This window comes from Pygocentrus nattereri, chromosome 23 (assembly GCF_015220715.1).
Source record: "Pygocentrus nattereri isolate fPygNat1 chromosome 23, fPygNat1.pri, whole genome shotgun sequence".
NCBI classification, from domain to species: domain Eukaryota; kingdom Metazoa; phylum Chordata; class Actinopteri; order Characiformes; family Serrasalmidae; genus Pygocentrus; species Pygocentrus nattereri.
In genome coordinates this window covers 20,262,588-20,275,896 of record NC_051233.1, presented here as the reverse complement: position 1 = coordinate 20,275,896, position 13,309 = coordinate 20,262,588, and the positions used below count along the sequence as shown (strand labels likewise).

Genomic DNA, 13,309 nt, shown 5'->3' with positions numbered 1-13,309 from the left:
CATTTCCTCTCTGTATATTTCTTACTGATACTCTTAGCTTCTTAGGATAATTCAGCTAAATCTCACAGCATGGTGCTTCTGCACTGAAATCCTTACACTAAGACCAAGATTATGAGGCTCAAGTTGCTGATCGGCTCTGTGCGTTCAGCCTGTGCATGTAAGTTCCCGCTACTTGCTCTCAGCCCTGGCAAGTCACTCCATAATACTTTAACAGCATCTTCCCATGTGAGATCTCAAGTTAAACAAATTGGGAATAGCAACATTCCTGGTCAAATTTGCCTCAAGAGAAGTAGGAGGTCCAAAAGTAGAGGCAAAACAAAACAGACCACTGGTATGACAGTAAATGAAAAGCTTTGCGCTCTTTTTTGAAAGTGACGTACACACTATGATGAGATCAGATATTTTGATTTGTGAATCCATCTAAAAGTCGAAAAGATTTTAGGATTTTATTCAAAGATTTTATTAGGTTTTGTGCAATCAAAGGGACATCTTGAAAAGAATGCACATATCACTACAAACAGCATCAGGCATTTCCACTTCAGTGAACAAGAAATCATAGTTTACAATCCATATATTCCACGATACCCTCTATGAGGTAACCCTTGAAAGTCCATGCACATTATTCTACAACAGTGTACAAATATTGCAACAAAAAGCATCCCAGTCTCTACTTACACTGCTCTGGCTTTCACTAAAGCATTCTCTGAAGAGGAAGCAGGTCTGTCATCATCCCCAACTACCGTTTCCATAGCAACGCCCCGAGCGTCTACAACAACTGCTGTCTTCTTTAGGTCCTCGAATCTTTTCTGGCGCTCCGCTATGGCTGTGCAGGCAGCGATGACCTCATCGCTTTCAAAGTCCTCATAATCTTGTTGCAGTTCGGGGGCTTCTTCGACAACCTGCCGTGTCTCGTCTTCTAGCGCAGCTTTCTGCTGAGCGACACGTTTCTGCTCCTGGAGACGCAGCGCCCAGCTCAAGTCTTCCTCCCACAGGGGGCGCTCTATTGGATGTAGATGAACCGCCACCTGGAAGGACCGCACTGCCTAGAACAGAAACACACACCAACAAGCTGCTGACTAGTGTTTCAAAACTTTCCCAGCAGGTGAAGGATATGTTTCATTTATCGGAATTCACCAAAACAAATACCATTTGATTTTTTTTTTTTTTTTTTTTAACAAAGCTTTTACATATTGCACATTTTCTGGAAAGAAGTATTCATCCACTACAAGGAACCTAAACATGACATTTTCTGCAAACATTAGTGAACAATTTCCATTTATTTGCAGAGTTTAACATTAAATGTGCCATCGCTTTTATATAGGCCACACTGTGTTTATATATTGAATTCAATAAATAAACAGCAATTGCGCAATAAAGACGTGTGTATTGTAGATGATGTGTGCTTATTTTCATTTGGAAAACCAATAAAACATGACATTTCACTGAGGCGCCCAAACCTTTGCATTTGACTGTAAACACCTATGTTTAGCCTTTCATCATGTAGTTCTCCGGTTTGATAACTATAGCTAGCTGCAGGATTTGTTAAGCTATGTTCACATTACAAGCTTCATTGCTCAAATAAAATTTTTGGGTCAGATTCAATCTGCATGGACACATCCTACTCAGTAACGTCACGCTAATGAATTGCGTGCATCATCAGCACACAAACTAATGAGCAGAACGAGCTTCGCTGTGAAGATAATTAACTCTGATCAGCTCCCAGCTGATCATCATTAGAGCGAGAAGGCGAAAAAGGTGAGATGAGCCGCTTTTCCACCATTTATAGGCTATAACTTCTGTCCAGTGCTGCTGCCATGGTAATGCTGAATGATGGCACACACGCAAGGGATAAAAGCACATGAATTCCGATCTGAGTGTTCACATTAAGGTTGCATGGCCACAAATCTGATACGTATCTGATCTAGGACCACACATGAAAGTGGCTCAGGTTGGATTTGAAAAGATCAGGATTGTGTGTCCACACAGGCCTGAAAACATCAGATCTGAGTCACGTTACAACAAAATATCGGATGTGTGCCACTTCAGCCTGGTGATGTGAACGTAGCCTTAAAGATCCCTTCAATCAAAATTGTGTTTTTAAAACGTTTTAACTCCTCTTGGATGGATTATAATCTTTGTCTAGTTGGCTATTTGCATCATATTCATTACGTCACATTTTTCTACTGAAAATACAGGCTTGGTTTTGTAAGTCAACCTGTGAACCCATCACAGTCCGCTATACTAAAGTTGACAGTTGACAAGAAATGTATACAGAACAAATCTGAAGGATCAAACCTTTGTTTTTGTGTGTGGAGCTAAAATCTAAGCTACTGTTGCTCCACTACCATGTTAGCACCAGATGCCAGCGTTAGCTTATCAAGTAGACTAAAACAGCTTAACACACCACAACCAGAGGTTCAATATCTGCAGGTTTAGAAGATAAGGACTCACAATTTAGAAAGTGAAGTCAAGTGATGTGTTGGTGTGAATTCAGCCTGCTTTGTGGTATGTCGAGCCTGGCTGAGCTTAGTTATTAGCCTGCTAAGCTAGTGCTATCATAATTGGTTTCCAATCTGGAAAGGGTTATAAACCACTGCTAAGGCTCTGTGACTCTAGCAAACCACAGTGAGAGCCATTATCCACAAATAGGGAAAACTTGAAACAGTGGTGAAACTCTTCAGAAGCGGCCGGACTAACAAAATTTAACCAAGAGTGCATTGACGACTCACCCAGAAGGTCACAAAAGAACCCAGAAGAACATCTAAAGAACTTCAGGCCTTACCTGCCACAGTTCAGGTCAATGTAAATGATTCCACAATAAGTAAGACAGGGCATCCACAGGAGAGCTGCAAGGTGCCAACTATTGCTGAACAAAAATAACATCTTGTCTTATAATTACCAAAAAAAACAACTCGATGAGCCCCAAGGTCTCTGGGATAATATTCTGTGGACTGATGAATCAAAGGTGGAAGTTTTGGAAGACAAAGCTGACTCAAAGCTAACATGACATTCCACCACAGGAACATCATACCAACTGTCAAACATGGTGTTTGTAATGTGATGGTCTGGGGCTGCTTTGTTTCTGCAGGACCTGGACAACATAACTGATGGAACCATGAATTCTGCCCTCTATCAGAAAAGGAGCATGTCTGCCCATCAGTTTGTGATCTAAAGCTCAAAAGCATTTGGGTTATGCAGCAGGACAATGATTTAAAGCACACAAGCAAGTCCACCTCTGAATGGCTCAAAAAAGTCCTCACTTGAATCCCATTGAGATGCTGTGGCAAGACCTTAAATGGGCAGTTCATGCTTTTTTTAAAAAAAAAGGTGATGTTGAACAAATCTTTATTTTCGATATATAAATGTCAATTTAAAAGCTTATGTTGTCTTTATCTTGGATTAAAATCAGTTGCATGATCTGAAACAATTAAATGCGACAAATTAGCAAAAACAGATATCATCATCATCATCATCATCATCATCATCATCATCATCATCATCATCATCATCCGCTTATTCCAGATATGGTCGCAGTAGCAGTTAGGAAAGCAGAGAATCTCAGATGACCCTGTCCCCCGCAACTTCCTCCAGCTCATTCCTGGGGACCCCAAGCCAATCCCAGGCCAATTTAGAGATATAATCCCTCCAGCGGGTCCTAGGCCATGCCTGGTACACCCCCACCGGGAGGTGTCTAGGGGGCATCCGGATCAGATGCCTAACCAACTCAACTGGCTTCTCTCAATGCGGAGGAATAGCGGCTCTATTTCGAGCTCCTCCCGGATGATCGACTTCCTCACCCTATCAAGTACCGTGTAGCTTGCAACCCTCTGAACCCCTTTCCGCCACTTGTATTCGCGATCTCATTCTTCCGGTCATTACCCACAGCTCATGACCATAGGTGAGGGTCGGGATGTAGACCGCCCGGTAAACAGAGAGCTTTGCCTTATGGCTCAGCTCATTCTTCACCACTACAGCCTGGTACAGTGACTGCATTACTGCTGCCGCCTGTACCAGCCTGGAACACTTTTCAAAAAAGTTATATAGAAGCAAATACAACACATTTTCCATCAATCCTTAGAACCATTTTCTCCATACAAAGAATCATTTAAGCATTTCTACCACTGCCTTTACTAAATAACCCAGAGTGCAGATAAAAGTACATTTTGTGCAATTATCTATAGGCATAGCCCTTTGAAATTGGGCAATGCATCAATATGCACCCTGGGATACAGGACTACCTGAGTTTGTGGAGATTTTCTGAAGTAAAACTAAGGGTTTGAGTCACAGCTGGAAGAAACTTCCCCCACCCATTTTTAGAATCAAAATGCTTTTCAAGTAAATGGGGATTTCCCTGAGGCAAAGTGTAAAGTGTGTATGAGAGAGTCATCTTTTTTGTAATGACACGATTATTACACTACATCTAAAGCTATGAGAATGGCCCCTGGAGTTGGATCACTTCCACCACAAATGCACAGTTCCTATAAGTGACGCTGAGCTGAAGTCACTATTATTCTGATGCCTGCTGAGATTGTTGCACTTCTTGGTGGGGGTCATCGGTCATAAAACTCTTTCTAGCATGTCGTCTCTTTCTACTGCTCAACTGGAGTCCTCTATGTTTTGAATGATAATATGTGGTGCAAGATGTTTCTTTAACTTGCTCATTGTTTCAAAGTGAAATAACATCTCATGAAAAAGAAGAGAGATTCAGGACGGGACTGCCAAGCAAGACCAGGATTCAGGAAATGCATGATTTAAGCACAAAGACATGTTATAATCATGTTATTTTAGTTGATGATTAATTGTAATATAAATAATTGCAACTAACAATAGAATTGTTTTCCTGATCACTGTATGCAGCTATTAAAATGCAAGCTTAAAGTGTTTGATTAACTGTCTGCTTTCTAGCCGTCCACATATATCTTGACAGTGTAATATGAGCAATTCCATGACAACGATGTACATCATAAAATGTATCATCTGGTTCTAGAAGCACAAGTTTTATTTTGTGCATGAAATATGAAAGCCTTAGACGTAGCTCCTTGGATGACAGCAATGTTCCCATCGCAGAAGTTAATGAGTTAGCAATTCTTGGCCGCAACAGAAACACCTAGCTATTCAGGTGGCCGTAACATGATGCTTACCAGAATTGGTGCTGCATTTCCTCCACTTCATAACACTTAATCCATTTGAGTTTGCAGTTACTGACACCATTTCCTGCGTCAGCAAGCACGTCAATGAAAATTTAACTGGAGTCATTTGTCTAATACGCTTGTTTCTACAGTCTTTTTAGGCCTCATAGGCCTTGAGCACTGCATTTCTTAGGTAGGAAAACTTCTTCAATATTGTGCAGTGTCCTTTTCTTCTTATACATCAACACATTTGTGTAAAGAGAAGGCTGAGTATTTACTGTTAGTATTATAATTACATTCAGACTCTATACTGAAGCTGCTCTTGGTGCTGTTGAGCAAGACGAGCAGCCTAAAAGTCAATAAAACCCATCAATGCTTCTTAGCCATCACTTAACACACACTAAAGCTTTGGACCACATCTTGTGATCTGCCGCGAGCTAATCTCTAAATCAAACTCAGCATGTCAGCATGACCCATCCCTTATACCTTTTTTTGACAAGGAGATGGAGATATCTTTTAGTCATATCTGTCTCATATCATTTGATAAACATCTCTGTCGCTTCCGGTTCCTGTGCAGCTGTCCGCAAAGCTGCTGATGTCAACGCTCTTCTTAAAGAACATGGCCTTGGCACTCCCTCACCTGGTAAGATTCATCTGTCTGCTGTTTGCTGAAGTGTTGGAAAGAACGCTAAAATAGTTTAAGATTTTTCAGATCAGGCTTTTACACACTGCATTGATGTTAATCTCTCAAGTCATAAATAATCTTCTCCTTTCATCTAATGTGAGACTCAACTTTCTTCTCTTATGCCAGCCACATAATGACAATAATAACAGTCACCAGACCGCAGTAATGAATCGTTACACATTGTGTGTCCAAAATGGGAATTTTTCAGGAAAGGGTACAAATTATCAATGTTTAACACAAGGTAACAAGATTGTTGGACTACTAAGCAGGAGTAAGATCCTGGAGGGACATGATGTGATTTAAGCACAGTGGCCTATTTTAGATGATGTTTAATTGCAATACTAACTCCAACTAACAATTTAATTGTTTTTTGTTCATAGCAACCACCTGAAGTACAAGAGTAAAGTGGCCGAACTGACTGATTAGCTAAGTTTCTTCCCAGCTCTCAATATTTCGTAACTCCCAATGAAAAACAGATACAGCTCAAGCTCAAATAAACAAACATTTATCACTGCTCCTCTCTAAAGGTTTTACAGCAGCAGTCAAAACCTAGGACTTTTGTTGATTCAGTTAAGACCCATGACACGTCTCAATAATTGCATTTGGATCGTGAATTCATATGGAATGAAAAGTGCAGCAAGCATTTTCAAATGATTAATAAAAAAAGTTTTTGGGATAAACATGGCCAGGAGACCAAGAATGAAGAAAGGGCTTTGCTCTCTCTGGGTGGGTAGGATGGCCCGTTTTTCTCCCCCGATCACCCATTGTGATGTCCCATGTCGCAGGTGTCCATTAGCTGATGTAACAGAACTGGTGGTTTGCATGTTGATGCCTTCAGCTGTCCAATGACGTTGCGTTAGCAGCAGTTCAAAAAGATGTAGTGATGCGTCACAGGAAGCCTGTGCTAGCTCTCTCCTGCCTAGGACTGGTGGTATCGTGTGATTGGGAGAGTCCTGACTAGGAGGTGGAATTGAACAAAATTCCAATTGAAATTGGAACAATTGAAAAAAAAAAAAAAAAAAAAAAAAAATCTACCCCCTCCAAAAACGTGGCATTCTACACAACTTGTCCTATCAATATACAATCTCGGACAATATACAACAGAACGCAAAACTATTGAATTTCAAATGAGCTGCAACATCAACTACAATATTGCACAGGCTACAATATGCAAATGAGCCTCATAACCAATCACCAAGTCCTTGATTGTGTGCTGTGAGCTTCCTGACTAATCACAGTTCCTGATGAGTGTTTTAGTGTTTGGACTAGGAATGTAAACTGATTAACCATTAACTGACAAGCAATTAGTCAGAAATGCTGTCATATAAAAAAAAAGTTACTTTCCATTTATCAATGGTATCAATGGAGACTGTTATATCATTCAACAGTTTTGAACTGTGCATCTGAAGGTGCCATAAGCAACTGGTTCTGCTGAACAGGCCTTTTAAACAAAGAAGCACACAGCTCAAGAGGTTGGTAGCACATCTACACCAATGCACTATAGTAAAAGCAAACAATCGCAAATGATGACAGACAACTGTTGTCTGAATGTGTGATGCAAGGCAGTGTAAGGAAATTGGACACAGGCGTGCAATATTATAGAGAAGAAGCTTGTGGACAGTGACTAGATCTATTGAGATATATTGAACCAAAGCTACCCCAGTCATAGCATTTATGTTCCTTTTCATTTTGGGCTAGTAATGAAGGATGAAATAGCTTTGGAAATTAGTAGCCCATCACTGTATGTTTGTCATTTCATCAGCTTTTGAGAAATGATCACCAGAGCTCAAGCTGTTTCTGTTGTCAGCTGGGAGCTACTAATTATCAACATCTAGAATGTGAGAACGTAGCTCTGCCAATCAGATTTCAGAACCGGAGCTATCCATTTTATACTTTACATCTTGATGGGCTGGATCCTGGATTTTAGGCTTGCTAGTAATTAATAATTAATTGCTGAATAATGACAAATACATGCATCCCAGTCTTTTTCATGTGACAACAAAAGTCAATTATTTTGATTAAAATAATGTATTTAATCCAATAATGTAATAACCATGTCATATTATTGCTCTATCGGTGCGTTTTTAACATTTCCAATGTATATAGCAAATACACATTCTGCAGCCGTACATGTGCACTACACTAACCTTCATTTAACCTATAAAGGTAGCTTTCTGCAATGCTCACAAAAGGAAGCTAGAAAGACAGAGCACATCATCTGTGGTGGAAATGAGAGGAAGCAATTTATCTCAGTGATTGATAATGATGCCTCAAGCAGCACTTTCATTTTCCCAGCGTGTTATGGGTAATTTATTGGCTTATCTCGTTGACTGCATCCATCATTAGCCGTGGAGCTGTCTATGGTCCTCACTTCACTCTCACTCGCAGTACAGTAATTGAGCAGTTTTTCAACTGACACATTTCATGTTGTAAAGGCATCTAAAGGCTTATAAATACATCTGTGGAGGTCACTAGCTTCAGTGACATAACACTAACTACACTTGGACAGCAAACTGTCTTCTTTGTTAAAGAATAATAACAAATAAAAAGAACAATAACAATAAAAAATAATTCAGCCAGATAGCGGGAAAAAAAGATTAACCTTCAATTTTTACAGAACACACTTAATATTTTTTTAAACCAAAAAAAAAAAAAAAATCCGACAATTGACAAATTAATCTTGTAAAAAAAAAAAAGAAAAAAAAAAAGACATGTCATTTTTCTTTATTTTTGACATCTTGGGTCACAGTTCACTAGCTGTATTTTATGTATTCTATGTATCTTGATGGGAAGCATAAGTGTCATCAAGTAAACTAACAGATTCATTGTCAACTATTTCTTACTGTCTCCATTATCCATTTAATTGATTCGCTGTTGTTCATCTGACCAAACGTCTAACAGCCAAAGAGGTTCTATTTAAGCCAGAGCTCCTCCCATACATTCAGATGGACAACCTAAGCCTTAAAAGTCAGCATACCTGAAGGTAGATTAAAATACTTAGAGGCCTAGGACCATGACACCATGACAGAAACCCGGGCTCTAATCAGCTTTGGATTTTATGAATGTGGAGATCTCTCATCGTAGCACAGTGCTCTTCAGACACATGATACATATGGGACGTGATAAGCATCTCAGTTAGTATCTGATGAGTGATGTGAAAGTATGTGGGCAAAACAGGCATGTAAATCTATATTATGCCTTAAAATTTCTCCAGATATGAAGGCCAGGTATAGAACCATAACATGGAAGCCTTTTCTCACAGTACTTCTCACAAGATGTACCCTAAATTACTGAATGCAGAAGAAAATGCCACACAATTCCCTCAAGCACAGTACTGACAGAAAACTAAACATTTACTTTACTCCAATGGGCTCATTTCTCCAAATGGCATAACAGCCATTTATCCATCTTGTAAAAGGGATGTTTTTAGTGGACATTAAAGATTTCAAGCACATCTGCAGCCACTCTCTCTCCATATCCAATACTAATGCATTTATATGAACCGCATTATCCAAAAGATCAAGAGATGGAAAGACAAGAGACATTCAAAGACACACAGAGAAAGATTTTAACACAAATTACCCGGATAAAATGAACACACAAATAACATTCACCATTTACTGAGCCATTTCAGCATCCTAATTGGCCAATACGATCCACATTGAACAGAAGACGGGTTGAGATCTTGTGCAGAAACACTAGATCATGTATCAGCCCTTAATAGAGCAAGACAATACAACAGTTATAGTCAGCAAGTGCTACATCCAAGCATCTGTCACTTGTCAAGCAGAGCAACGTTTAATGAGAAATAAAAAGGGGCTTGATGTCTTTCAAAGCCCTCTTTTTCCAGGGTCACAAAAGGTTTAGCAGATAACAAGAAAAACATCTGTGCTGAAATCATGACTTGATCGTGGTTATGCCAGGGAGCAGGACTGCTCTTTTTTGAGGCCACCGTGCCATTTTTCCTAAGTGGTCTGACAGTCCTCAATTTCCATGTTCTGCCCATAAAAGAAGCCTTTCATAACTGTCAGAATCTAATTCAATCTAATCTGAAATTACCATATAATATATATATATATATATATATATATATATATATATATATATATATATATATATATATATATATATATATATATATATATATATATATATATATATATAAGCTGATATTTCATATATTGAATCAGTCATCAGTCTTGACAATAGTTACATACAGCGGTATTCAAAAGTTTGAGGTCCCTTGGTCAAGTGATGCATTTACACTTACACAGAAAACATACTTTTGCAAATTTGAATGCACAATTACTTTGTACTTGCATAATTTAACATATTGGAAGAAAACAAATTCTAATGTGTTAAACTCAGCACAGAAATTGTGCACAAAAAATTTGCAGAAATATGCCACATTTAAGTTTCCTGTGGAGAACCAGTTAACTTAGTTCCAGTTAGAAAATATGACTGTACACTGTAACAGTCTTCACAGCGCTGCCAGTTGGTTGAAAAACATTACTGCAGACATTTAGTGAAAAAGAGAAGCTCAATGTGGGCAGATGCACACAAAACACTTCGACTTGACTCGACACGCTTGCCTTAAATTAGCAAAGCATTCTGTCCCACAACCTCTGACGCTCTATTAGTAGTGTTTTTGTGTATACACAGCGCTTTAGGATCTTTCAGCTCTTGTCATTGTGTAAGACACTGTCACCAGCATGTCTCAAAGACTGGAGTGGGATGGATAAATGAGCACGCAGAAACACATAGATGCTTGCATCATTTTTTTTTTTAAATATAACCTGGTCTAGTTGGAGTTTTAAGCTTAGCATGTGTTCAAATGCAGGTTTCAATATGCATCTCATCTCTTTTGGAACAAAATCTCATATCTCCAAAAAAAATAACTTACAGGAGAAGGAGAAAACTTTAACTATTAATGGAAGTTAATGGAGAATTTATTGGATGGATGATTTATTCCAAGTTATTTTGGGAGCATGTTATTGGTCCATTCATAATAAAATTAACACATTTTTTAATCCAAAACGAGAACAAATTGTACAGCCCGCGTTCCCTCTCTACTAAGTTTCACCAGCCCTCTCTTTGAATCGACTACCTTGTGATCAGTGACACAGGAATTGCAAAGCTTTTCTGCTAAAGCTGAACATTTTTGGAGTCCAAGTCCATGGAGTCCATGTTCAGCCTTAGGATGTAATGACGTTTTGGGTGGTATACGCTCTGCCATCTGAACGCAGCCTGATTATATTGGAACAAAGTCTTGCTTATAACAGGACACTTCCAGAATATAAAAACAGTTAATGGAGCAGAACCTTTCTTCATCATTATCCCTCTATGTCATTAAACATGTGTGCATGAATGATTATAGTTGACTTATATTTGAAAGTTAATGCATTTTAGCATGAGAAAAAAATTCTTCATCCCTTTCACTCAAAATCAGGTGTCCATGTGCTGTCCTATTTAAATAACCTATATCCTATTTTTCTGTATTTACTTTTCCCCTGATGTTGACACCCAGTACTGTTCACTGTCCATTACTATCCAATGCCTGTTCTGGCTAATCAATACTTCATCAAATTAAACCAGGTGTGCTGGTTGTGTATTTCAATAAATCTGTGATGTCTGGGAGACGCCCATAACCATACCTTCTAACCAACTTATTTCTTAAAAAACTAAAATTGTTAGTTATATTTAATTGTTTCTTGTTATTTTTAATTGTACTTTATGTTTACTTTTATTTATTCTAATGCTATATGGTGCACTGTTTGGACTGGGATATCTTGAGTGCTTGCATGCTACATAAATCTCATTAATTAATTAATTAATTCATTAATTCCTTAAAAGAAAACAGCTCTGACTAAATAAAACAGCTCTCTGTTCTCCTTTCACTGTCACTCTAGAGCCATAAAAGCACAAAAAGCAAAAAGCAACAGCAGAAAGTGTTTTAAAGACTGTAACGTGAAAACATTATTACTGCCAAGTACAATAGCACGCCAATACAATTTGTACACCAACTACTTTTATAGAAACACATACACAGACTAACAGGTTGAAGCAGGCAACTCAGTGGCTTTCCTCTTGCTAGTGATCTTCCACGCCGCTGGGCCTGGGTGTGCTGAAATAGGTACTTTATCTCAAAAGCAATAACAGATAAATGGCAAGAGGAAGACTCACTGTCTCTTGACTCTGACTGACAGGGACAGAGTGCCCACGGGGACAAGAGTGGATTGACAGTTAACAGTTCTACTACATCTTCTATGAGGCAGAAGAGGGGGAAAAGCAGAGGGAGGGAGGAAAAAAAACAAAGTGTGATGAACGGAGCTAGATTTGTAAACGGATCATTAATGCGTTAAAAACATTTTTTTTTTCAAACTTGTACTTTAGCCTAAAATCCTTTGCTTTGAATGACCCTATAACTGAATTATGCTTATTTGTTAAAACAAACGAATGAACATTCCATTCGGTCACTAACAAAACATTTCATCTTCCGAAACTTTATCAAATGTTTCAGTAGTGACCATTTTAGCTAATCTTGAGCAGAACTCAAACATGCTAGCCAGTGTATTACTAGCAAAACTCTGAATGGTTGTACATACAAACATAGTCATTTTTCATTATTAAAATAAAAAAAGATTGCTTAATTGCAGGAATTGTGTTTCAGTTTGTACAATCGTACAAAACACTGATTTTCAGACTTTGAGACACATTTACTTCAAAACAATGGGATCTAACTGTTCACCATGTGGCCATGAGTTTCATTCGCTGATGCACAGAATGGGGTGTGGTTAAAATAAGCTCCACCCATGACATGAAACCATGTTGTTCTAAGAAAAAATTGAAAATATAGTTTTAACAAGTTGCACTGGTGTATCCTGCCTTCCCGCCATATGACTGCTGGGATAGGCTCCAGGACGTCCCTGCGGCCCTGAGGGAGAAGCAGCTTAGAAAGTAAGTGTGTGTGTGCGTGTGTGCGTGTGTGTGTTTTCACAAGTTGAAATAACAGCTACCTCTCAATAGAAAGTACCCTATAAATGATGATTTTTGTATATATTTAGCTTATTACTATCTGAATTAATGTCTTGGGTTTTAATAGGTCATATAATCATCCCTGTAAATATCTAAGACTAAACCAGAATAGATTTATTATAGATCTATTAAAAAATTGGTATAATGTTCTATATTACTCAGACAATAATTACCTAAGTGGGTAAAATTTAACCATTCTATGGAAGACTTTTGAGAGGAAACATTGGCATTAGATACTATTTCATAAAAGATCAAAGAAACAATGAGAAGTCCAATAACATCATTCAGCATTCAGAAAATGCTGTCTGAAGACCTGCCTATTATCACTGCCTAATCTGCCTAACATATATTAATATCTAATTGTTCAAGTTTGCAGATGATACAACTCTTGTGGGATTGGTACGTAATGATAAAACAGCATACAGGGACAAGTTCAGTATTAATGGCGTAGAGCTGGGTG

The 13,309-nt window shown here is 38.5% G+C and overlaps 1 protein-coding gene across 2 annotated transcripts in view; it reads right to left on the bottom strand.

Annotated features, from left to right (window-relative positions):
- Positions 1-432: 432 nt before the first annotated feature.
- The window catches only part of ttc33 (tetratricopeptide repeat domain 33), a 68,778-nt gene continuing 55,901 nt past the window's right edge, over positions 433-13,309 (bottom strand). For both annotated transcript variants that reach the window (XM_017698491.1, XM_037533166.1), the window contains exon 5: positions 433-1,043. In XM_017698491.1, coding sequence (XP_017553980.1) covers positions 672-1,043 — 372 coding nt within the window. In that variant the 3' untranslated portion in view covers positions 433-671. The remainder of the gene's footprint in view (positions 1,044-13,309) is intronic.